A 23,662-nucleotide genomic window follows, 5' to 3' on the forward strand; every position below is an offset into this window, starting at 1 on the left:
GGGAGGAGCCTCCAGTGAAAGTGAAAGTGTTCAGACTCGTTCTAACTTCAAGGAGCAGACGGAGGAGACGTGAAGTCTGAGGCTGGTGAGTGATCAGCTACATTTATATTATTCATTCATATTATTTCACTGTCACTGACTCTGGGTCAGTTCTTGTGTAATTGTGTTTGAGCTCACTTCACTGGATCCCAGAGACAGATATAAAACAATTCAATCAAACATGAACTGTGAACCAGTTCCTCTTCATGGGTGTGAACTGGACTTTGGACTGGTTGTTATTAAGAGTGTAGAGTAGTAGTGGTTGGTGTGTGTGGATGTTTAACTACAGACTCTTCACCATTGAGCAGATAAATATGTGTGTTAGTGAGAAACTGGTTCAGAGAGAGCGACCACCACCCGAGGCAGGGAAACAGGAAGTGATGCAATTCGCTACCGTACGTCAGTGTGAAGTGACTCTCTGATTAAAAGTGACATCTGTTCATCAAGTGTTTAATAACACAACGTGTTTTCACAATCATATGGAAATAGAATTTACACTCACATCAGTTTTTATTAGACATGATTGGAAACCATGTTGTCTGAAGCCAGGTTCTCTGGCTCTTTGCTGACATGAAATGACATATTCATCTTCATGAACTGGATGTTTTCAACAGTGAACTGGTTCAACAGGGAGGAGGAGCCTGAGAGCAGGGAGCGGTCAGACTCCATTTTCACCTGGATGAGCAGAAGGAAGGAAAGTGAGCAGGTGAGTGTGAACACAACTTTCTGAAAGTTTCACTGTCTCACTCTCACACCTGCTGTTAACATCCGTCTGCTGATCACATGACTCTAAGTTTGTCAGTTCACACCTGGTGACAGACGTCATGTGATCGGATCCCAGAGACAGATGTGAACAGCAGGTCTGGATCAAAGAGCTTCAAAGGACTAATTAACAGAGTTAACTCACAGCTTCACTTTTTATCTTCATCTGTTCATCAAGTGTTTAATAACACAACGTGTTTTCACAATCATACGTTACAGCAGTGGTCACCAACCAGTGGAGAGTCTTCACTGTGGATCCCAGTAAAGCTCACATATATATATATATATTCCTTTTTATTTTTGTTATTATTATTGTCTTTAAAACATATTTCATGAGTTAAGTTACAAATACTAGTTTTAATTTTAACACACACTTGTGTTCAGCAACATTTATATTATTCATTCATATTATTTCACTGTCACTGACTCTGGGTCAGTTTTCTACTCGTGGACTTTAGAGAGAAGAAGATTCAGGATGAACTTCTGTCAGTCAATCAACAGTTTGACTCGACGCTGTGATTGGCTGAGTCCAACACATTAAACCTACAACTGTCTCAGGTTACGTGACAACAGGGACACAGTGTAGGAGCGTTTGTTCTATTTGAAGAAACACTGAGTTTACTACCTGGCTTCATTGTGTGAGTTTGAGCTCACAGTGTTTTTCCTCTCAGACTGAAGATGAGTGTTTATGAGGAGGAAGAGGACAGAGCAGTCTCCAGTTGTCTGTCTCTGAAGAGTGACTGGTCCATGGGAGTTCCTCCACTCTTCAGTAATGAACCTGGACCCTCACACACAAAGTAAGAGACCTGCTACAAACATGTGAAGCTCCAAACTGAATCCTCACAGAATGAACCAGTGAATGATGTGTTCTGAATAAAAACATGTTTGTGTTTGCAGAGGTCAGGACCACAGACTGAGAGCAGAGTCTCCAGGGTCCAGCTGTCTGTCTCTGAAGAGTGACTGGTCCATGAAACATCCTCCACTCTTCAGTAATGAACCTGGACCCTCACACACAGAGTAAGAGACTGTTTCTACTGGGACCTGCTCTGAAGAAGATCTAGTCTCCTCTAGTGTGGCCCCTGCATTAGGACACAGCTTCATTGAAGTTGGTGACTAATCTCTCAGAATCACTCAAAGAGCTCAGACCTCCACCAAGAACCAACACGCTCCTTATGAAACCACTTTGAAATCCACTAGAGACTCATTCTGATTTGGATCTGCACCAAATTCCACACACTGGTAAACATCAGTCCTCTGAACATGTCTGTGACAGAGGAACCCCCCCCCCCCCCCCCCATCTGGTTCACAGACCACAACCTTCCACCAAGTTTACTGGTAATCTGTCGTTTTTTATAATCCCACTAACGAACCAACCAACACACAAACATACTGGGTGAACACAAAACCTCCTTGACAGAAGTAATGACAACCTGTGACTGTGACATGTGAGTTATCAGGACATGTCTTCACAGGGAGAGGAAGAGGAGTCATGTTTCTGAGGAGGAGCAGTCGTCCTGCTGTGCTTCGTGTCAGGACGTCCTGAAGGATCCAGTCTCCACCAGCTGTGGACACTGGTTCTGCAGACAGTGCATCACCTCATACTGGGACCAGTCTGGTTCTTCAGGAGACTCCTCCTGTCCCCAGTGTGGAAAAAGATCCAGAACAGGAGCTGGAGGTCAGACAGCCGGTCAGAGCAGCACTGTACATGTGTCTGCTGATGTCTTCACTTCTGACATCAGCACATGTGGTTTTATTTTGTTCCTTCATACAGCATCAACATTTAACATCGTTAGAAAAGCACAAAGTTAAAAAGCTTTTACTTTCTGTAGTTTTTCTGTATCTGATGAAAACAATCAGCAGATTCTCAGATTCTCTGTCTCTCACATTGTTTCTTGTCTTTCAGCAGATCGTGGTCTGCAGGAGGTTTCAGATGAACATAAGCTCAGTGTGAGGAGGAGATATGAACATGTGACTGAAGGAAGTGATGAAACAGGAAGTAGAACCCTCCTCAACAGGATCTACACTGAGCTCTTTATCACAGAGGGACAGAGTGAAGAGGTTAATACTCAACATGAGGTGAAGCAGCTTGAGACGGCTTCCAAGATGAAGATCCTCCAGGACACTCCCATCAAGGTCCAGGACATCTTTAAAGCCTCCACTGACCAGCAGAGCAGCATCAGAGTCGTCCTGACCAACGGCGTCGCTGGCGTTGGAAAAACCTTCTCGGTGCAGAAGTTCACTCTGGACTGGGCAGAGGGTTTAGAGAACCAGGATGTGGGTCTGCTGGCTGTGCTTTCGTTCAGGGAGCTGAACCTGGTGAAGGACCAGCAGCACAGTCTCCTCACGCTGCTCCATGTTTTCCATCCAGCGTTACAGAAGCTCACTGCAGAGACGCTCGCTGTCTGTAAACCTTTGTTCATCTTTGACGGCCTGGATGAAAGCAGACCTTCTCTGGACTTCAACCACAGGGAGCTTGTGTCTGAGGTCACACAGAGGTCATCAGTCAACGTGCTGCTGACAAACCTCATCCGGGGGAATCTGCTTCCCTCGGCTCTGGTCTGGATAACCTCCAGACCTGCGGCGGCCAATCAGATCCCTCCTGCATGTGTTGACAGGGTCACAGAAGTACGAGGCTTCACTGACGCCCAGAAGGAGGAGTACTTCAGGAGGAGGTTCAGTGATGAAGAGCTGTGCAGCAGAATCATCTCACACATCCAGACGTCCAGGAGCCTCCACATCATGTGTCAAATCCCAGTCTTCTGCTGGATCAGTGCTACAGTTCTGGAGCACATGTTGACCACAGACCAGAGAGGAGAGCTGCCCAAGACCCTGACTGACCTGTACTCACACTTCCTGCTGGTTCAGACAAAGAGGAAGAACAACAAGTACGGTGAGGGACATGAGACGAGTCCACAGCAGCTGACGGAGGCTGACAGGGACGTTCTCCTGAAGCTGGGGAGGCTGGCACTTAAACATCTGGAGGAAGGAAACATCATGTTCTACCAAGAAGACCTGGAGCAGTGTGGTCTTAATGTCACAGAGGCCTCGGTGTACTCAGGAGTTTGTACTGAGATCTTCAGAAGAGAGTGTGTGATCTTCCAGAAATCAGTCTACTGCTTTGTTCATCTGAGTGTTCAGGAGTTTCTGGCTGCAGTCTACATGTTCCACTGTTACACCAAGAGGAACACAGAAGAACTCAACAACTTCTTGGGAATGCGTAAGAAAACAGACAGTACCTTCTCCCTGGATGACCTCCTGCAGAGAACCATGAAGAAATCCCTCACCAGTACAAATGGTCATCTGGACCTGTTTGTTCGCTTCCTTCACGGCCTCAGTCTGGAGTCCAACCAGAGAGTCTTAGGAGACCTGCTGGGTCAGACAGAGAACAATCCAGAGATCATCCAGAGAGTCATCAACAACCTGAAGAAGATGAAGAGTGATGACATTTCTCCTGACAGAAGCATCAACATCTTCCACTGTCTGACTGAGATGAACGACCACTCAGTTCATCAGCAGATGAAAGAGTTCCTGACGTCAAAGAAAAAATCAAAGTATCTCTCTGTCATCCACTGCTCAGCTCTGGCCTACATGCTGCAGATGTCAGAGGAGGTTCTGGATGAGTTGGACCTGATGAAGTTCAACACATCATACCAGGGTCGACAGAGACTGATCCCAGCTGTGAGGAACTGCAGGAAGTTTATGTGAGTCCAGACATGATCAATAACATGTTCAATCAGTGTGTGTGTGTGTGTGTGTGTGTGTGTGTGTGTGTGTGTGTGTGTGTGTGTGTGTGTGTGTGTGTGTGTGTGTGTGTGTGTGTGTGTGTGTGTGTGTGTGTGTTAAAGTTATTATTATTATGTACATATACATTCTCATTGTTCTCATGTACATTTGAGAACAACTAGATCAGATGAGGAGAGTGAAATCCAATGTGATCACTGTGCTGGAGTTTGAGGGTTCAGACAAACGACCATGTGGGGTCCACGGGAGATTATTGTATATACTGTGTATATATATATTTATATATATAAATATATATATGAGCAAACAGCACAGAGTGAGGAGAAGATCACTGAATCACTGACGGTTCCTTTAAACTGAAGAAGCAGGAAATATAGTTTCTTCTTCTTTCTTGTCAAACCAGAGTTCCCACTCTGCGTTTGTCCTCCACCACCAACCAGTGCAGTGTCCGTCCCTCCAGGTTCCTGACATGTTGACTTCACAATAACATGAGGTCACTGTGACCTTTGACCTTTGACCACTGAAATCTAATCAGTTTCTCTTTGAGTCAAAATGTGAAGAAATCCACTGAAGACAGACTTGAGATATCATGTTCAAGAGGCCATAACCAAGTTCTGTGACCTTGACCTTTGACCTCTGACCTTTGACCACTTGAATCTAATGAGTTCCTCTGTTAGTCTGAATTAACGCTTGAACCAAATCTGAAAGGATTCTCTTGAGGAGTTTTTAACAAAGAGGGGATTTACCAGGGTGAGGGTCACATGATCACGTTTTGTATGAATGTTGTGTTTTCTGATTTAATTCTCACAGATTTGATATTTTCTTTAATTACAGACTCCGTGGTTGTGAACTCTCAGAGACTCACTGTGAAGTTGTGGCCTCAGCTCTGAAGTCAGACCCCTCACATCTGAGAGAACTGGTTCTGAGTAGAAACTACCTGCAGGACTCAGGAGTGAAGCTGCTGTGTTCTGGACTGGAGAGTCCAAACTGTCGACTGGAGGCTCTGAGGTCCTTAAATCCTTCTTCACTTTTCAGACTTTCTTTCTTATTGGGTCATTATTTATTTAAATTGTCTCAGTTCTGCTCTGCTCACTGTCCCTCAGTCATCTGTCACTCACCCAGCCTGTCAGTCACGTCCACCTCATCAACTCCATTCACCTGCACTCACCTGCTCCTGATCACTAAGAAAGTGTCAGTAAATAACATGTGGACTGAGGCCGAGCACTCGTCCTCCTCAGGTTTTCAAAAGAAGACTCATTCTTATTGAAACACGTTGGACAGTTGATAAGTATAGAAACAAACAGGAAGTGACATCAGGAGCCATCTCTACTTTAAACAGTGTTTAATTACACAAACCTGCTCAGTGACCAACACACAGAGAAGAAGCTGATGAATGAAACAATGGTCCAACATGTCTGATCTGATATTTATCTTCAGGTCACAGACTGGACTGAGGTCAGCAGCATGTTGAGAGTCTGTGTTGACATGATGACGATCCACAACAACAGGAGGACACATTCTAATATTCATATTTCTTTATCCAGGTTGAGTCTCTGCAGTCTGTCAGAGATCAGCTGTTCTTCTCTGGCTTCAGCTCTGAGGTCAAACCCCTCTCATCTGAGAGAACTGGATCTGAGTAACAACAGGCTGCAGGACTCAGGAGTGAAGGAGCTGTGTGGTTTTCTACAGAGTCCAACCTGTCGACTGGAGACTCTGGGGTCAGTTCACTGACTGACTTTTGTAGATCTCATATCTATAAAACAGCATTTATACACAATTTATCTAATTTATTTCTAATTTAATATAATTCCTCTTCATACATAACATGAATCCGTTCATTAATTAATCTGTGACATTTTAAATATTCAGCTTCTTGTTAAAACACTGAGTTTAGTTCTGGATTTCCTAAACTGATCTGCAGGACAGAGACCGGGTCCAAATAATCTATTTGTACTGAATCAGGACTCGTTTTTAGTCCAACATGTCTGATTTCATATTTATCTTCCATGTTATGAGTCTGTGCTGACATGAATATGTGTCTGTTATTTTCACACATGAACTCAGTTTAATTTACAGTTAAGTTTTATTCTTTATCCAGGTTGAGGAGCTGCAGTCTGTCAGAGATCAGCTGTTCTTCTCTGGCTTCAGCTCTGAGGTCAAACCCCTCTCATCTGAGAGAACTGGATCTGAGCTACAACAACCTGAAGGACTCAGAAGTGAAGGAGCTTCTTGATCTACAGCAGAGTCCAACCTGTCGACTGGAGACTCTGAGGTCAGTAGATGGTTGGAGTCAGTCCACGCTGCTTTCATCAGTATGTTACTTAACACAGTCAGTATCACAGATCCAGGGTCTGTGCTACCAAGCAGGATTTGTGGTTATCAGGTTAACTTCAGGTTTAGTTTTTTCAGTTCTACGAAGCTCGTCCACTTCTTAACCAGGTCAATCACCATGGTAACTTCTGATGACAGCTAACCTGCTCCAGGTTCAGTTGGAGATCAACCAGTATAGAAGCTCCGCCCACTGACCACAGTGACTCTACACTGTTGTGTGGTGCACACTCTCCTTAAAGGGACGGATAAGGGAAGTTTAAATCAACGTCTGGTTGGTTCAGTTGATCTCTAACTCACCCAGAACATCTCAATGTCTCCAGACTCATCCTGTCCCCAAAACACCAGATGACCTCAGCTTCCTGGAGACAGGTCCATGTGTGTGTCCTCTGAGACACTGAGACAGTGTGTGTCCTCAGAGACAGTGTGTGTCTTCAGAGACAGTGAGTCAGTGTGTGTCCTCAGAGACAGTGAGACATTGTGTGTCCTCAGGGTCAGTGAGACAGTGTGTGTCCTCAGAGTCAGTGAGACAGTGTGTGTCGTCAGAGACAGTGTGTGTCTTCAGAGACAGTGAGTCAGTGTGTGTCCTCAGAGACAGTGAGACAGTGTGTGTCTTCTTGTCTTCCACTCGTCTTGTTAGTAAACAACAGATTCAGATCTCGTGGCCTCGAGTTATTTATCTCGTTCACACGTTATTATGTCGTGGTCACAATATATTTTGACCAGATGCCACCAGGGGGCGCTGTAACTTACACATTGACACGATCCAGATGTTTTACCAGCTGTTCTTCCTGCATTTAGCAGCTGTGACTGAGTTTCTTTTATTCTGGATCATGTGTTTGTTCTCCTCTGATTTTTATTATAGAACAGTTTGATCCTGGTTGTGAAATATGAGGCTCTGCTGTCAGTCAAACTGTCCATGTCTGTGATTGGTCATACAAAGTAGACCCCGCCCCTTTTATGTGCACGCTCAGATCTCGATGAGGAAAACCTGAGTTAACTTAACGAGTTGATAACCAGCGTCATGTGACCACTTAGCCTGACTGTGTCTGTCAGGTTCAGTTGAGCTGATCTCAGAAAGATCTCCTGGACATGTTGAAGTGTCTTCATAGTTCAGGCCTCAGTGTTTCCTCAGTGAAGCTGTGAGAGGACAATGAGGACAGACGTCATGATTGGACAGAGACACAGAGAGACAACAGTCGGCCAATCAGACGAGCCGCAAGCTGCTTGGGATCATGTGATTGAGTTGACGTGAAGACGACAGTTGTTATTGTTTTCATGTGAACAGGAAGTGAAGCTGGACCACAGCTGACAGCCTCACACGAGGGACAGAGATGGTGTCGTCTTCATCTGATCTGAGACAGTTTGTCCTCTCACTTCATCAGTGAAGAACTGATCAGGTGGATCTTTGTCACAGCTCTGAGATCAGTGGGACTGAAGCCTCTCCTCATCACATGGTAACCAGGAGCTCTTTATACAGAGCAGAACCTCTGCTGAGGTCCATCTGTCTCCTCTGGTCCCAGTTTGTCAGAAGCAGATGTTCATCAACACACAGTGAAACATGGCTTCACCTGTAACAGCAGTAAATCCACCTCTCAGGTGTCCACTCTGCACTTTGACATGCAGAGGACACACACTGAGCTCTTAGCGTGTTCATTCCAACACGTGAACATGAAGCAGAGAGGAAGCTGCTCCACCTCTGAACAGGACTGAAGTCCCTGCTGCTCTTTCTACTGGATGAGCTGCATCACTGACTCACAGCTGATGAAGTGAGTCTCTGTGACACTGATGTCTTCTTCTCTCAACAGGTGGAGGTGGCCTTAGTGGAGCTGAGTGTGAAGAGGACAGTGTGTGTGGACGGAGGCTGAGCTGTGTCCTGAGGATCCAGAGGCTGAAGCAGCAGCAGCTTGTGTGTAGTCTCCAATCTACACAACCCCTAATCTGCATGTGTTTGTGAGATGAAGCCGGAGCACCTGGAGAAAACACGGGGAGAACATGCAGACTCCACACAGGAAGACCCCATCTGAACCGGATTCAAACCAGCAACCTTCCTGCCCCGATTGTGTTTATTCACATGAAGAATGTGTTTATTGAAATGACACAACACAAGCAGAATATATAAACCCTCTATAAAGAGTCACATACAGTGTGTTTGAGTTTGTCTTTATTATTGTCCACCTTTGTCCCTCAGTGTGTCTCCATGTGTGTAGAACCACATTCTGTGTATATGTTTGTTTATGATCTTAAAGTTCCTGGATTCACGTCACAAATTGATTTAGTTCAACACAAAGTTCAACACATTGAAATCACTTTGAGTTTAAAATCAGAGTTTTGTCTTTGACACAAAAGATCAAAACTCTGGACTTAAAAATGGGACGTTTTCATTTCTGCATCAGGTGCAGAGCGGTGGTGGCTTTTCTACTTTTGACCCACAGGTGGCGCTGCAGTATAACAGCAGCACATCCCAGTCAAAGCCTTTATATTCAGTCTATGAGTCAAACACATGGATCATTTCCTCTGTGACAAACCAGATGTAACGAGAAGAAAAACATCTCAGAGAGAAAAGTTCTGTTTCTACTTGTCTCTGCTTTAATGCTCAATAAACATCCTTCCACCGACTTCACTGGAATCATGACTCAGCTTTTCTTTCCTCTTCAAACAAACTGGTGGAAACATCTCGTCCTTGGTGCAGGTAAAAGAACAAAATCACCAGTTTGACATAATGGAAACCAGCAGAAGAAAAGTGAATGAGACATTTACAGTATGAAGAAGAGTCGATGAAGAGCAGAGCATCTTTAAGTCTCTGAGGAAACTGTTTAATAAACATTTTACCATATTTAATAGAAAACTGACCTGAGGACGTTTTATACAAACGTAGATGAAGATTCTTGTTGTACGTTCTCGAGCACCACCTCAGAACAACCACCAGGGGGAGACTGTTGGAGAAACAAAACCTTTTGGTTTCCTCTGTTCCTAATCCTAACCCTAACCTTTGACCTTATTTAGGTTAAAGTGATCAGAACATGCTGTTTACTTGTCAGTGTCTTATTCAGACTAATGTCTTCATCTGGTTAATATCAGACTATTGGTTCCATGTGAACGTGTCGAGTGCCTTGCCCAAGGAGCCGGAGTTGAACCACCAACCTCCAGGTTAATAGATGACAGGCCTCAGTCTCTTGGGAGGGAGTTTTCAATTGTTGTCTTGAAACTACTGGAAGTGTGTGTAGTTTGATACAGACAGTATTTCATACTGAGAGCAGGCAACAAGGAAATATCATAAGGCCTTAAAAAGGTGGAATCTATAAACCCTGTGGGGGGGGGACACAGCTGTGAAAGATTTCACTCTTTTAATGTCGTCTGTGCTTTATTACAATGATTCACCAGAAGATATAAAAAGTAAAGTTACTAGAAAATATACAAAAACATAACAGGTGTTCAAATATAAAGGAGAATAAGTTGATGGTCGTATTTGTTTTATTCAACATTGCAAGAGTTAGAAAATCGACTGTTGTCATATGAATTAATTATTAATGAATTAACACGAACGGTTCCCAATAACTGACTGATTTCAGTTCATTATTCCACAAACATGTGGAGACTGTTGTTGGATGAAATGTAGAAAGTGCAGAGTGAAGAAAAGAATGATTTTACGTAAGAAAGGTCGTTTATTCAGAGTAAAATACTGATTATAATAATATGAACACCTCAATCAACACCAGACCACAGCTCCAGTGAAACTTTACACTTCCCTTTGTTTCAACACTTGTCACTACGAAGCCCGACAGGAGTTAAAAATGACTTTTCTACCTGGAAAACAAGAAACCATGACGTGTGACAAATGGGAGTGGTAACAACCCCCCCCCCCCCCCCCCCCCCCCCCCCCCCACCCGACTTCTTTAATCTCTAGTCTACTGTTGGTAAAAAAAATGCTATAAATACATCATATTTAACAAAGAGTAGAAAACAGATCAAGTATAAATAGGGAACTAACAGAAACAGATGGAGGGTTGGTGACTGTTGAAAACTGCTGCTCATGGTTTTCTCTTTATGTTTATATCTAATATCTACATCGATTACATCCAGTTCACAAAGACACCAACACGTCTATGCTCCTGTTTGTATCTGATGATGTACGAGTAGATGTCTGGAGGATTTCTCTGATTGTTGGATGACACATGGAAACTGTAGGTTGTCACAAATATGCATTTAAATCAACACTATGCAACTTTTCTAGCTGAAAGCAGCAGCTTGGTGAAAGTGAGTCTGATGTGTGAGTGTGAACAAGAGAAAGTTTCCTCCTTCTCTCCCTGAGCGTCTGTTCTCTGTGACTCTGCTGAGTGGGTTCCATCTCCTGAGAGAACAACTGACTGAGAGTCACAGACACAACCAGCTGCAGCTGAAGAGTGGAGCTGAACTGAGATCAGTTACAAACACTCTGAAGTTATTAACAACCAGAGTTTATCTCCAAGATTCAGCAGGAAACTGTGAAACATGAAGATTTGTTACAGCTGCAGCTCTTCAGGTTCAGGAAGCAGAGGATCATGGGTAATATTTCAGGTCAGTGAGTGGGACACGCGTCATCGCTCGAACACAGAGCCAAACAGAGTCAATCACCACATGTGGCCGCAGGGGGCGCTGTTGGTCAATAAAAGTTGCACAGTGTTGTTAATATTCATCTATTTTCTACAAACGTTTATTTTGAATCGTAGATTGTTGTCGCTGTTGTCTTTTAAAGGCAATAAGTAAACAAATGATTTATTTTTTACATCTTTACCAGAGAAGTGAATCCTAATCACAAGCTGTCAGATAAATGTGGTCCTCATCAAGGTGAAGATCAGGAGATCTACTGAAGGCCCCCAAGGCTTCGTGGAAACACTGGATGGTCCATTGATTAGAAGGGATTTCTGATTCCTGCTCTAAAGGATCTCTCCAGGATGTGCCCTCCTCTTCCTCCTCTTCCTCACTCTGTCCTTCTTCCTCTGTGGCGTCCTGGTCACTTCCTGGTGAGAAGCTGGTTCTCCAGCTGCTCCAGACGAGCAGTCATCCCAGCCAGTGGGCAGTTGATTAAGGAATAACAAACACACACATGAGTAGTTTCTGAACATCTCACAGATATTTGTCTCTTTACAAATTCAGACTTGTTGATTTTCAGCAGCAGAATAATTCAGACTCATCTCTGACGTCGAGTCAAAGAAACATCATCTAACTGGTTTATATGGATCCAGTTCCTGACACGTTCGATACCAGTTGGATGAATTTCACTGTTTCCTGATTTGTATTCATCTCCATTGAATCTGTTTTTCAATGGACAGTGTAAAACATTAATATCTGGTGTTTCTCTTCTTCCTTCTGAACGAGCACCACTCAGGTGCCTCCATGTCCTGAGCTTCTCCTTCACACCTCCTTCACTCTGATGGAGCAGCTGCTGGGGACAACAGGCAGCGTTTTGAAAACATCACATGAGAAGATTCTTTTAGTTTCACATGGTCACAAACCTCAGTTCACTGTCTAACATCAGAGCAGCTGTTTGTTTCCAGATGTGTTGTAAAGGATATGTTTCTGTGTGAGCTGCTCCAGGCTGCTCATGGTGGCCTGCTGGAACTCCACCAGACTCTCACAGGCACACGGGTCCTTCACCTCGATCTCCCCCTGACTCTCCTCTGCACACACACGTCAGCACCATCATCCACATGGACGCACATGTCACCGTGTGGTCACCGCTTCTAGTTTCACTTCATGATGCCATCGTGAGTCACTTCAACTGTTTGACCTTCACTTCACCACATCTGTCTCCATGCTGCAGTGATTGGTCACTGATCAGGAATCACTGCTGCAGTTTAAACTTGTGTTTCAGGAGTAAATCATGATTTAGCCTGAATGTTCCTGGGACCAACTGAAAAGTTACATACTTGAAAACAAAGTTAAAAACGTCTGAGTTGCTCTTCTCTCGTTTCCATGTGGAATAAGGTTCATCTATGAATCTATAGTTAATCTCCCAACTGTCATGTCGCACCTTGGCCAGTAGATGGAGCCAAACAACAAGATATTAAATTACCCTGCCGGCATTATCTTCTTCTTCTCTGGGAATGGTTTCACGTTTGAATTTTAAAAAGAGTATTTAGTTTTTACATGTTTGAGTAAAATAGTTGAGTATGAAAAGTTGAGCTGATCCATTCAGACTTTTGCCAAATTAAGACTCTTATCACAAAGAAATGTAATTGAGATTTGATATTTGACAGTTTAACCAATAACTTCTTACTCACAGATATAACCACATATACAGCGCTCGAATAGAGGATTTAAAATTAAGTAAAACATAAAAATAAATGCAAATCTTTTCTGAATTGTTAATTCTATAAAATAAAATATTTTATTATTGGCCAACAGATAATAACTGTGTGGTGTTGTGTTTTGTGTTTGTCGTGTGGCTCCTGCACATTGTGAAGACGCAGCGTCCTCAGTGGAGGATTGTACCTGGACAGACGTTCAGCTTGAGGTTCTCAGCGATGGTGCTGATGGCCGTGAAGTCGCTGGTGTAATAGAAATGTTTCTCCACGGGTTCGGACGCGATCTCACGAAGCTCCTCCTCCACAGCTTTCCCCACGCCCACAGCGTACATGGTGATGCCTGCGTACGTGCACACAGAGACCGTTCATCTGCAGCCACTCATCAACTGACAGGTCCAGAGAACAGACCGTAGATCCTGCGTGGACCCTCTCACCGCTCGAGTCTTACCAGCTTCTTTGGGCATCTTGGCGAACTCGGTGATGTCGTCCTGGGAGCGTCCGTCGGTGAAGACCAGTCCGATGCGGGGGATGTTGCGGCTGGCGGGACGAGCGCCCTCGGCCTCGGAGAAACTGTTCTCCAGCATGTGCTTCAGGGCCAGAGCCGTCATCGTCCCTTTCTCCATGTACTCAACCTACACAGACACAGAGATGAGTGGACAGGTTCTTGTTAGTCTCAACCCACCGGGACGTCCCCCGCTGAAACCTGAAGTAACCATATTTGGGGGGAGCAGGGGGCGGAGCTCCACGTCCACACTGGCTCCTCCTTCTGGACCTGCAGTCTACAGCTCTATGACTCTAACTGAAGTCAGGGACGTCCTGAGCAGAAGGTTCTCTTTGGATTCACCTGTTGGCGGCTCGTGAAATAAAATGTAGTGTGGACTGAGAGTTGTGTTAAAACTTTGATCTGAACTGTGTAATGATAATTCAAATGATCACACTGTCTTCACGTGGCTCCAGAATGAAAGGTGGTTCTCAGGAGGCTTTTTAATACTTTCTCCACACGGAGTCTGACATGAAAACATTAAAGTGAAGATAACAAACACAGGTTCACCTTCATCACTGCAGCTTTGATCTCCTCAGCAGAGTGGTACATGTTGAGAGGAAACTCTGTCCTGACCCGGCTGGAGTACTGGACCAGACCCACTCTGGTGCCGTGAGTGGACACGTCCAGGGAGTCCACAACCTGAGACACAGGAGGAGGAGGGAGGGGGGGGGGGGGGGAAGAGGACGAGGAGGAGGAGGAAGAAGAGGAGGAGGAGGAGGAGGAGGAGGAGGAGGAGGAAGAGGAGGAGGAGGAGCAGGAAGAGGAGGAGCAGGAGGAGGGGGGGAGGAGGAGGAGGAGGAGGAGGAGGAGGAGGAGCAGGAAGAAGAGGAGGAGGAGGAGGAGGAGGAGGAGGAGGAAGAGGAGGAGGAGGTGAGGGATATTCACCTGACACACACACACACACACACACTGTCCTGCAGGCAGTGGCTGGTGGCTCTAATCTAAGTGGACAGAAGGAGACACTGGAGACGGAGACAGAGGACACTTCCATGTTGCTCCTCTGGAGACAGAACTTGGTGAATACAGGTTGAAGTTTGTTGCTGAACTCTCAGGTTGATCCACTTCCTGTCAGTCACAGTTCCACCTCGTCGTCGCTCCAACAAAACAAAGTGTGTAACACACGATGATGTCATCACACTGCTCATTGTCAACATGAAGAAGAACCGAACCTGGTTGACGAACTTTTTGACCAGCTCAAAGTTCTGAGGGCGGACGCTCTTGGAGCCGTCGATCAGAAGCACCAGGTCGATGTTGGCCGACTTGCAGGCTGAAGGAGAAAGAGACGGAGACTTTGCTTCAGCTCCAGGGAAACTTGAAGAAACACTTTGTTATATTATGAGAAAAAGTCCTGTCGTCTGTTAAATGAGGAAAATGAACGACCATAATACTCCATCATAGAAAAGCCTCTGTTACATACATGCTGCTGCCATCATATTAAAACAGATATTGACTCAGTATCTTATATCATAAGAACTGTGACGTCTGGAAACCTGTGGATGTTTGTTTCTGTTTCTAGTTGCTGTCACAGTTGTCCTGCTAACGGCTGTCGTCTTCCAGGTGACTCCAGCAGGAGCTGCCATGAATCTCCACAGGAAGTCACCGGGTCACAGGCTTCACTGCCCCCCCCCCCCCCCCCCCCCGGAGGGAAAGAGGATTCTACAGAAGATTGTTCTTCTCTGTTCCTCTCAGAACAAACTGCTTTTAACATCAGTTTGAGGTTCAGGTCATTCTCCTCATCCATCTTCACTCCAGCTCCTGGGAAATGAAGCCTCCTCTCTATCTGACTCTGAAGACCACCTGAGCTCTTGATGGTTTTTCCATCAAGTGAAGCTCATCTTCAGTCTGAGCTCAGCAGCAGAGTGAACTCAGTGATCGCTCACCTCTCTCAGCAGATACTTAGATCTTTGAGCTAAAAACAAAAGTCCTAAACACGTTAAAATATCACGTGCTCCTTCTCTAACAACATTGAGTTATGTCTGAATCATGTTAACGTTCATATTCCACAACTTGTGTTTCACTTTGTGAGTCGTAAAATTAGTTTTCTGTCCTGATGGCTCCAGAGTTTGTAGAAGATACTAAATGTTGTGATGAGTAAACTGTCATCCAACTTAATTCTGTTGGTAAACGTTCAGGCCTGATGTCAACTTTCATTCTATCAAGCTCTACTTGTTAACCTCTTTTTGTGGCATGTGTAGTTTGTAGTGTGTGTGTGTGTGTGGTGGGTCTTTCCCAGTGATCAGTGTGTTGCATCTGTCTCCTGCAGGACCCACAGGACGACCCCCCCCCGGGCTGGGACAGACTCCATCCCTCCCTCATGCTGCAGGTGATGGAGACGGAGTGGACTCACTGCCGCAGCTCTTGCCGTCCTCCTGCAGCAGCTGCTCCTCTGGACACACACAGTAGAAGGATCCAGGAGTGTTGACACACTGGTGCTCACAGCCGTGCTGCACGCTGCTGCACAGGTCCATGTCTGCACACACACAGTTCCACAACACAAAGTTACACCTGCACAGACACACAACATGTACACACTCAGGAGTATTGTGTTACTGTGTGCACTGACTTGTGCAGGTCTTCTTGTCCTTGTTGAGTTTGAATCCTTTGTTGCAGTCGCAGGTGAAGGTGCCGGGTGCACTAATGCAGATCTGTTCACAGTCGTGTTTCCCCTCAGCACACAGGTCAATGGCTAAATGACACACACACACACACACACACACACACACACAGCTTGTTATTTGCTGTTGTAATTACTTGTTAAAGGTTCTTGTTTGTAGTGAAAGTTGAACTGAAATGTGTGTTTTTGTTTATTTCTGTGTCTTCAAGCACCAAATGCAAAAACCAAAACAATATATACATATAATAAATATATTGAGTTTATTTTAAAGTTATTTCACTAGAACAAATAAAGAGAAGAACTAATCCGATGACCAGAGACTCAGCTGCACTTTAATTGATCAGTTTTTTAGAAGTTAAAACAGAAAGTCACTGAGTCGTTTACCAGCTGAGCTCAACATCACTTCTCTTCCACTTGAGAAGAAGGATACAGGGGGAAGAGTGAGTCATGTGACCGAGTGTGTGTTTGTTGGTGTGTGTGTGTGTGTGTGTAGACACGTGTGCATGCGTGTGAGGGCCTGACTGACGTGTGCAGGTCTTCTTGTCCTCGTTGAGTGTGTGTCCTTCTCTGCAGTCACAGCTGAAGACGCCCGGGGCGCTGACACAGATCTGTTCACAGTCGTGTTTCCCCTCAGCACACAGGTCAATGGCTAAATGACACACACACACAGACACACACACACAATGAGTTAAAGTGAGTGTGAGTGTGTGTGTGTGTGTGTGGTTTGAAGACATTGTTCATTTTACACTTTGATCAGAGCCTGTCCACTTCTTTTTAATGCTGTTGTAGTTGAATCGAAGTGAATGGAGCTAAAATAATTATTTACACCTAAACAAAAATACTTTTTATATTTACTAATATATTATATTAAAAATAATTGATACTAATATAATAACCCCTTTGTTTTTCTTAAAGTAGGTGGAGTCAGCAGCTGATAACTGGTCATCATCACCTTTAATTCCTCGCTCACACAGAAACCAGCTCTGGTGAATCACATCACAAATACAAAACCTGCAAATGAACAATATCTGTGAAATGATTAACTGATCAATCTCTCCTGCGTCTCATTCATAACCTCTGAATGATCCTTTTGAATCAACTGTAAGATGGAAACCAGTGGACCCAGCAGGAAGGCCACAGTCCATTCTCCAGGAGGCTTCAGTTCACACAGTGGTGCTGTGGTATTTGTGTTAAATGGACGACACGATTACATGTTGTGTTGCTGCTGCTTTGAAGGTTTGTACGGCTTCATTTCCAAAGGTTGTAAATCCTCCTCATCTCTTTTCTGTCAGGAAGAAGTTAAACTGCAGCTGTTGCTGTGCAGCTGAGGCTGAGGCGTCATGGATGTGTGCAGACATGTTGGCTGCGTGTGTGTTCTCATGCACACAACATGCGTGTTTGTGGGGACAGGATGCAGCCGTGAGAGAGTGAGGCTGTGGACATGCTCTTGATGTGCGGAGCCGGAGGAAGAGAGATCACCAACATGTTCCTGAACTGGTGGAACTGGCAGATTGAGTCGTGAACTGGTGGAACTGTCAGATTGAGTCCTGAACTGGTGGAACTGGCAGATTGAGTCGTGAACTGGTGGCGAAGACGACACACAACAAAGTCAAAGGTTCATTTTCTAGTGAAGTGAGAGAAGCAGGCGGTGACACGTGGTGGTTTCATGTCACGAGGGTCATTTCCTGTGAACGCACAACGAGCATGTTGGATTTGGAACCACACTGTTGTGTTGAACCTCGTGCACGGCTGCGAGTTCCCTGTGCACACACTGACCAACGGTTAACAGCCAATGACTTTGTAAACAAGACGGCTCCAAGAAGTGAAGCCAAAACATCTGGATCGCCCCCTGGTGTCTGGCTGCAGTATGGGTCATAAATGCCTCCTCCTCCATGTTCGCAGATGGGACATGGACCAAACTAAAAACATCAGAGTAGACGTCAAATATTTGTAAAGATGTTTCTGTCGCTTCAGGTTCTTATCACACTGATGTTTGTTCAAGTGATTCTGATCAGTAGGTTTCCTGATTGGTCGAGAGCCTGTTTCTGAGTATCTCTAGTTTTTGTACAGAGGGAGGAAGTGGAAACACTTTCTAATCACATTCCCACAAACCTTCAGGGAGCATAGAACTGAGCAGGTAGATCTTCCTACATCACATCGGCAGTAGATCTTTAAATGAGCTGCTGCACGTCCCACAGAGTTCAGCCTCAGTGGTTGTGTTTGGTGGATTCTACTCATTCAGATCTGACCCTCGTCTCCATGAGACCGTTGTGTCCTCACCTGCCTTCACTAGCGCTCTGTGATGTCTGGTGCTTGCTCTACTCACCCTGGCAGGTCTTGCCGTCGTCCAGCAGCCTGTAGCCCTCGTGACAGCGGCAGTGATAGCCGTTGAGCACACTCACACACTCGTGATCACAACTGTGGTTCCCAAACGAACAGAAGTCGATCACTGAGGGGGGGAAAGCAGCGGGGGCGTAAGCAGCAGAGCGAACAGCGGCACGACAAAGTGTGTGAGTTTGTGTCTATGCTCCTTGTTCCTCTCACATCTGATCCCACCCCCGACAAGTCACTGAATAAAACTCCTTCTGTTCGGCTCCATGAGGATGTGACAGCACGTCAGATCATCCAGGTTTTCACAGGTAGCAGGTAAACGTGTGTGACTGATTCTTTCATTGTGAGAAGGAACATAGCACAAACTCCCACTCAGCTTCATGAAGCAGCAGAGAAACCAGCAGCTTGAGAAGATCAGAATCTGTTTCAGCATGAGTGAACATGACGTGAACACAGTGAGTTTGACAAGCGCTGTTGTTTACCTCCGACAGGACGGGTGTGTTTGTGTATCTGTTTGCTTGTCGGCAGGAAAATACTAAAGTGAGTGGGAACCAGTCTCGGTGCAGAAGAAACCAGTTCATCATGGGGCCTCCAAAGGAACTTTCACTTTCCTCAAATGTGTGAGATAATTCAACATTCTGGTCGAGACTTGATTTTATTGTGTTAAAATGTGTGTGCGTAGATTAACACAGATTATAAGAGCTGGGCCGATATACAGGATCGTCTGTGACTCTACTGACATTCTAGTTAGAATGTTGAGTATTTATCCATTTGAAATATTATTAAATATATTTCAGCGTCTACATGTGTGTCTGCGCTTTCTGCCTTTGTGTGTGTGTGTGTGTGTGTGTGTGTGTTACTCACTTGAGCAGGTCCTCTTGTCGTCGTTCAGTGTGAATCCTTTGTTGCAGTCGCAGGTGAAGGAACCAGGGGAGCTGATGCAGATCTGTTCACAGTTGTGTTTCCCCTCAGCGCACAGGTCGATGGCTGAAACACACAAACACACACACACACACGTCGAGAGGATAATTATCATTAAATGTGCGTTAAATAAAACGCCCATCTACAAACCAATCAGAGTCAAGTATAGGTAGACTCCGCCCACGTCGGTGATGACGACAGGAAGTACGTATGTCAGGAAAAATTCTTTAGTCCCTAAATTACAACATGAAACTAGAACTAACAAAACTGTGTACATTTGTGTGTGTGTGTATGTGTGTGTGTGTGTGTGTGTGTGTGTGTCTCACCTGCACACGTCTTCCCGTCGGCCTTCAGTGTGTGTCCAGGCAGACACACACAGTGGTAGGAGCCTGGTGAACTCTCACAGACGTGTTCACAGCCGTGATCTGACTCCAGACACAGATCAACACCTGCAGCAGAGACCAGGAGCTCAGATCCAGGATCAGAGGGAAATCATATGTCCCCCCTGGTTTATATAAACCCTAACCCCAACTTCATGTGTGTACTTATCTCATAGGTTCAAAGTGGTTCATGAGCTCTGCCCTCATTAGAGTTTAATTATTTGGAATCTGAAGGTCGATGGTTTTACTCCAGTAAAGTGAAGATCACACTCATCTCAAAAGTTTGTTCTTTTCAATCGATGGAGATGTTGTTTCATTTCCCTGCAGTCTTACCACAGAGCTTGTCCTGGAACTGGAGTCCGAACTGGTGGATCAGGTCGAAGGACTCCACCAGGAAGACGTGGTCCTCAAACGGCGGGGACGCCATGGCCCTCAGTGATGTCATGTCGGCCCTGGCCACGCCCACAGCGTAGATCTCGATGCCTTTCTCTCTGGCCTCCGCCGCCACCTCGGCCACGCGGTCCTGAGGACGTCCATCGGTCACGATCACGACCACGTTGGGGACCTGAGGGGAAGAGAACCTCCGGGTCAGAGCTGAGCTGAGGTGGGTTCACAGATGAATAAAGACATGGAGCCGATCGGTACCTTGGGCCTGTCCCCCTCCTCCGCGATGAAGGCTGCGTTCATCACGTACTTGATGGCGAGGCCCGTCATGGTGCCTTGGGCGAGGGGCACGATGTCATTGATGTTCTTCACCATCGTGTCCAGCTTGATGTGCGTCTTCAGGGAGAACTCACTGCGGACCTGCAGACCAGAGTGAGAGTCCACAGACGGAATGAGAGGCCACTCGAATTGACCAACATCACGTAATAAAGAGAAATGACAGAAAAACAAAGTGGTTTGAAGATTCCTCTGACATCAAACGGACGTTTTGTAAGAAAACAGCAGCTTAAAAAGTCCAGAAAGTCAATAACATGTTCAACTCTCAGCCTAGCTGCCACCAAACCCCTCAGGCAGAGCAGTGGATCTGTCCAGCCTCCCCCCGCCATTTAGTTTTTTCGACTAATCCAGATTGCTATCTTGGCATTAGCAAAAATAAAATTCATTAAAACCATAGTGCGTTTTTTCCTTGCAACGTACTTTGGTCCAAAAACAAAGAGTGGCAGCGAGAAGGCCTCTCCTAAACCCCCCACCCACTCCTGTAGCTGTTTAAAAGTGTCAGCTAACCTGGGACACGACACTACTAAGTGCTCCAGGGTCTCTGGCAGCGAGCAGAAAGGACACCCCCCCTCAGTGCTTGGGTCCAGGTGAGCTCTGTATCTGTTTGTAGCTAGAGCTCCGTGTATAATTCTCCACTGGATGTCTGCCATCCGTTTCTCCACAGGAGGTTTATACAGGACCCGCCAGCTGCCACTAGGGGAATAGTCTGAGCCAAAAACCTCCGTCCACCTCGACTCCCTGACTCCTTCAAGAGAGCGACAGTTCAGGACCTTCACACAGCTGCAGTAGAGCTGTTTCCCTGCAGAGGGGTTGAAAGGGCCCAGTGCTGGAGTCCTGAGGGTTAGCAGTCGGCCGCTCTCTTCTCTCCACTCCTCCACTGCAGGACTCACCTTCAGGACAGGAAACTGGTATTGTTCTGTTCTTGTCCACTGGTCAGCCTGGCTTTGGCTCTGGGCGAAGGTCCGAAGAGGCTGGGGCAGTGACTGCCACACCTCGTCCACGAGGCTCCGCAGCATCCTGGTAGATCTTATCCCTGTCACCGCCCCCAGCCTCTCAAGTGATGTCCGTGTCAGGTGGCCCAGCTTCCCTATTCCTGCCTCCCTGAACTTGTTTTGTACTGTCGTTGATGAGGATGTGGATGTTAGGACCAGGAAACCATTGTTAAACAGTGGCTCCTCAAAGAGCCACATCCCAGGCGTGGGGTCAGGAGGCCTCGTGAAGGTGAGAGTCCTCCAGGCATCTATCACAGAGGTATAAAAATGACTGAGCCCAGTCAGTCTGTGTAGAGGAGAGTTTAACAGGAACAGTTGTTTGTCGTACCCGAGGCCCCCGGCTCTCCAGAGCAGCAGGCGGGCCACAGCCGACCAGCACCGTGTGGATCCGTACAGCAGCCTCTGGGCGGCCTGCAGTCTGAAAGCAGCCGTCCTGGAGATGATGTCTATCAGTCCATGGCCCCCCTCTGCCACAGGGAGGTACAGCACGGACTCCCTCACCCAGTGATGACCAGAAGAAGTCCACCAGCAGCCTCTGTAGTTGTTGCAGGAGTCCCGGTGGAGGAGTCAGCACCTGGAGTCTGTGCCACAGGGACGCTGCAACCAGGTTCTTGACTCTCAGAGTTCTTCCCCTGTAGGACAACTGGGGTAGCAACCATTTCCATTTAGACAACTTGAGCTGCACCTTTCCCAGCACTCCCTCCCAGTTCTGCCTCTCTATCTCTTCACTGCCTAAAAACAAACCGAGGACTTTTAACCCTTTAACTCCCCATGTCAGGTTCCCAGGGAGACGGGGTACTCTCCCTGCGTCCCACTGACCAATCACACTGGCCTCACTCTTTTCCCAGTTCACCTTGGCGGTCGTAGCCTTTGCGTACAATGCCAGACTGCCCTCTAATTCCTGTATGTCCCCCTGATCCCGGACAAGAATGTTTACGTCATCCATCTGAGATACAGCAGTGGTCAGCTCCTCCAGAGTGATGTCCGAGCTCAGGATGTCTCGCTCACCTGGACTCAGCTGTGGGAGGTCCTGCAGCAGCTCGGTCACAGCTTCCCCGTCACACTCCTCTGCCCCAAACAGGTCGGTATAAAACTCCACCGCGTGTCTCCTCATCTCTGCTGGTTCAGATGTAATATTCCCATCCGGCAGCCGGAGACCCACCATCTGCTTCCCCTGGGCCACGGATCTCTCCAGGTTAAAAAAGAACGTGGTAGGTGCATCCATGTCTTTTAATTCCTGGAACCGAGCTCGGACCAGAGCTCCTTTGGCCTTCTCCTGGAGAAAGGAGTTCAGCTGCTGCCTTTTACCTTTTAATTTCTCTGTGTTGGTAGGTACCCTCTCCAGCTCCTTAATGTCTTCCTCCAACTGCTCCATCGCTCTTTTAATGTTTCTTGTAGAGTATGCAGTGTACTGCTGGCAGAAGACCTTAATCTGACCCTTGCCGACCTCCCACCACTGACCCAGGGAGGGAAACGAGTCTTTCTTGGAACACCAGTTGGCCCAGAACAGTTTAAAATTGTCACAGAAATTTAAATCATTTAAAAGCTTAACATTAAATGCCAGAAGGATCCATGCTTTCTAGCAGGAGATAAAAGTAGCTCTACTAAAACCAAATGATGGTCTGTGAAACCAACCGGGTGGATTTGACAGTTTGTCACACGTGTGATAAAAGGAGCTGATATGTAAAATCTGTCCAGCCGGGCCCCACTGACCCTGCCATCTGTTATTTTTATCCAGGTATACTGCCTGGTGGAAGGATGTTTCCTCCTCCACACGTCCACTAGATCCGCCTCCATGACTGTCTGGCCCAGAAAAGAGGAGGACTGAGGATGGAGCTCCTGTCCTGTCCGGTCTAAAGTGACGTCTGTGCAGCAGTTCCAATCCCCCCCCATTATTATACACTCCCCTTGACCCACACTGTCCAACTTGTTTTTTAATAATTTAAAAAGAGTAACCCGTTCAGGACCGGTTGACGTCCTCCTGCAGGATCTTTGAGTTTGTG

At 46.2% G+C, this 23,662-nt stretch overlaps 2 protein-coding genes across 2 annotated transcripts; one reads left to right on the forward strand and one right to left on the reverse strand.

Moving 5' to 3' along the window:
* On the forward strand, positions 1-11,720 carry LOC128457317 (NLR family CARD domain-containing protein 3-like). Its single transcript, XM_053441970.1, has 7 exons — positions 1-85; positions 654-745; positions 1,473-1,598; positions 1,699-1,818; positions 2,274-2,476; positions 2,705-4,496; positions 11,648-11,720. The coding sequence occupies exons 3-7, from the start codon at positions 1,480-1,482 to the stop codon at positions 11,718-11,720; spliced, it is 2,307 nt and encodes a 768-aa protein (XP_053297945.1). The 5' UTR covers positions 1-85; positions 654-745; positions 1,473-1,479.
* Positions 11,533-23,552, reverse strand: LOC128457365 (matrilin-4-like). The gene is made up of 18 exons (XM_053442031.1): positions 23,373-23,552; positions 22,996-23,142; positions 22,479-22,935; positions 21,558-21,907; positions 20,593-20,751; positions 20,281-20,512; positions 19,894-20,016; positions 19,511-19,633; positions 18,642-18,764; positions 16,842-16,964; positions 16,265-16,387; positions 16,049-16,171; positions 14,871-14,968; positions 14,209-14,340; positions 13,606-13,789; positions 13,345-13,497; positions 12,426-12,530; positions 11,533-11,922 (listed from the first exon to the last, which is right to left on the reverse strand). The coding sequence occupies exons 1-18, from the start codon at positions 23,550-23,552 to the stop codon at positions 11,864-11,866; spliced, it is 2,994 nt and encodes a 997-aa protein (XP_053298006.1). The 3' UTR covers positions 11,533-11,863.
* Between the last annotated feature and the right edge of the window lie 110 nt (positions 23,553-23,662).

Source organism: Pleuronectes platessa, chromosome 2, assembly GCF_947347685.1.
Source record: "Pleuronectes platessa chromosome 2, fPlePla1.1, whole genome shotgun sequence".
Taxonomy (NCBI): domain Eukaryota; kingdom Metazoa; phylum Chordata; class Actinopteri; order Pleuronectiformes; family Pleuronectidae; genus Pleuronectes; species Pleuronectes platessa.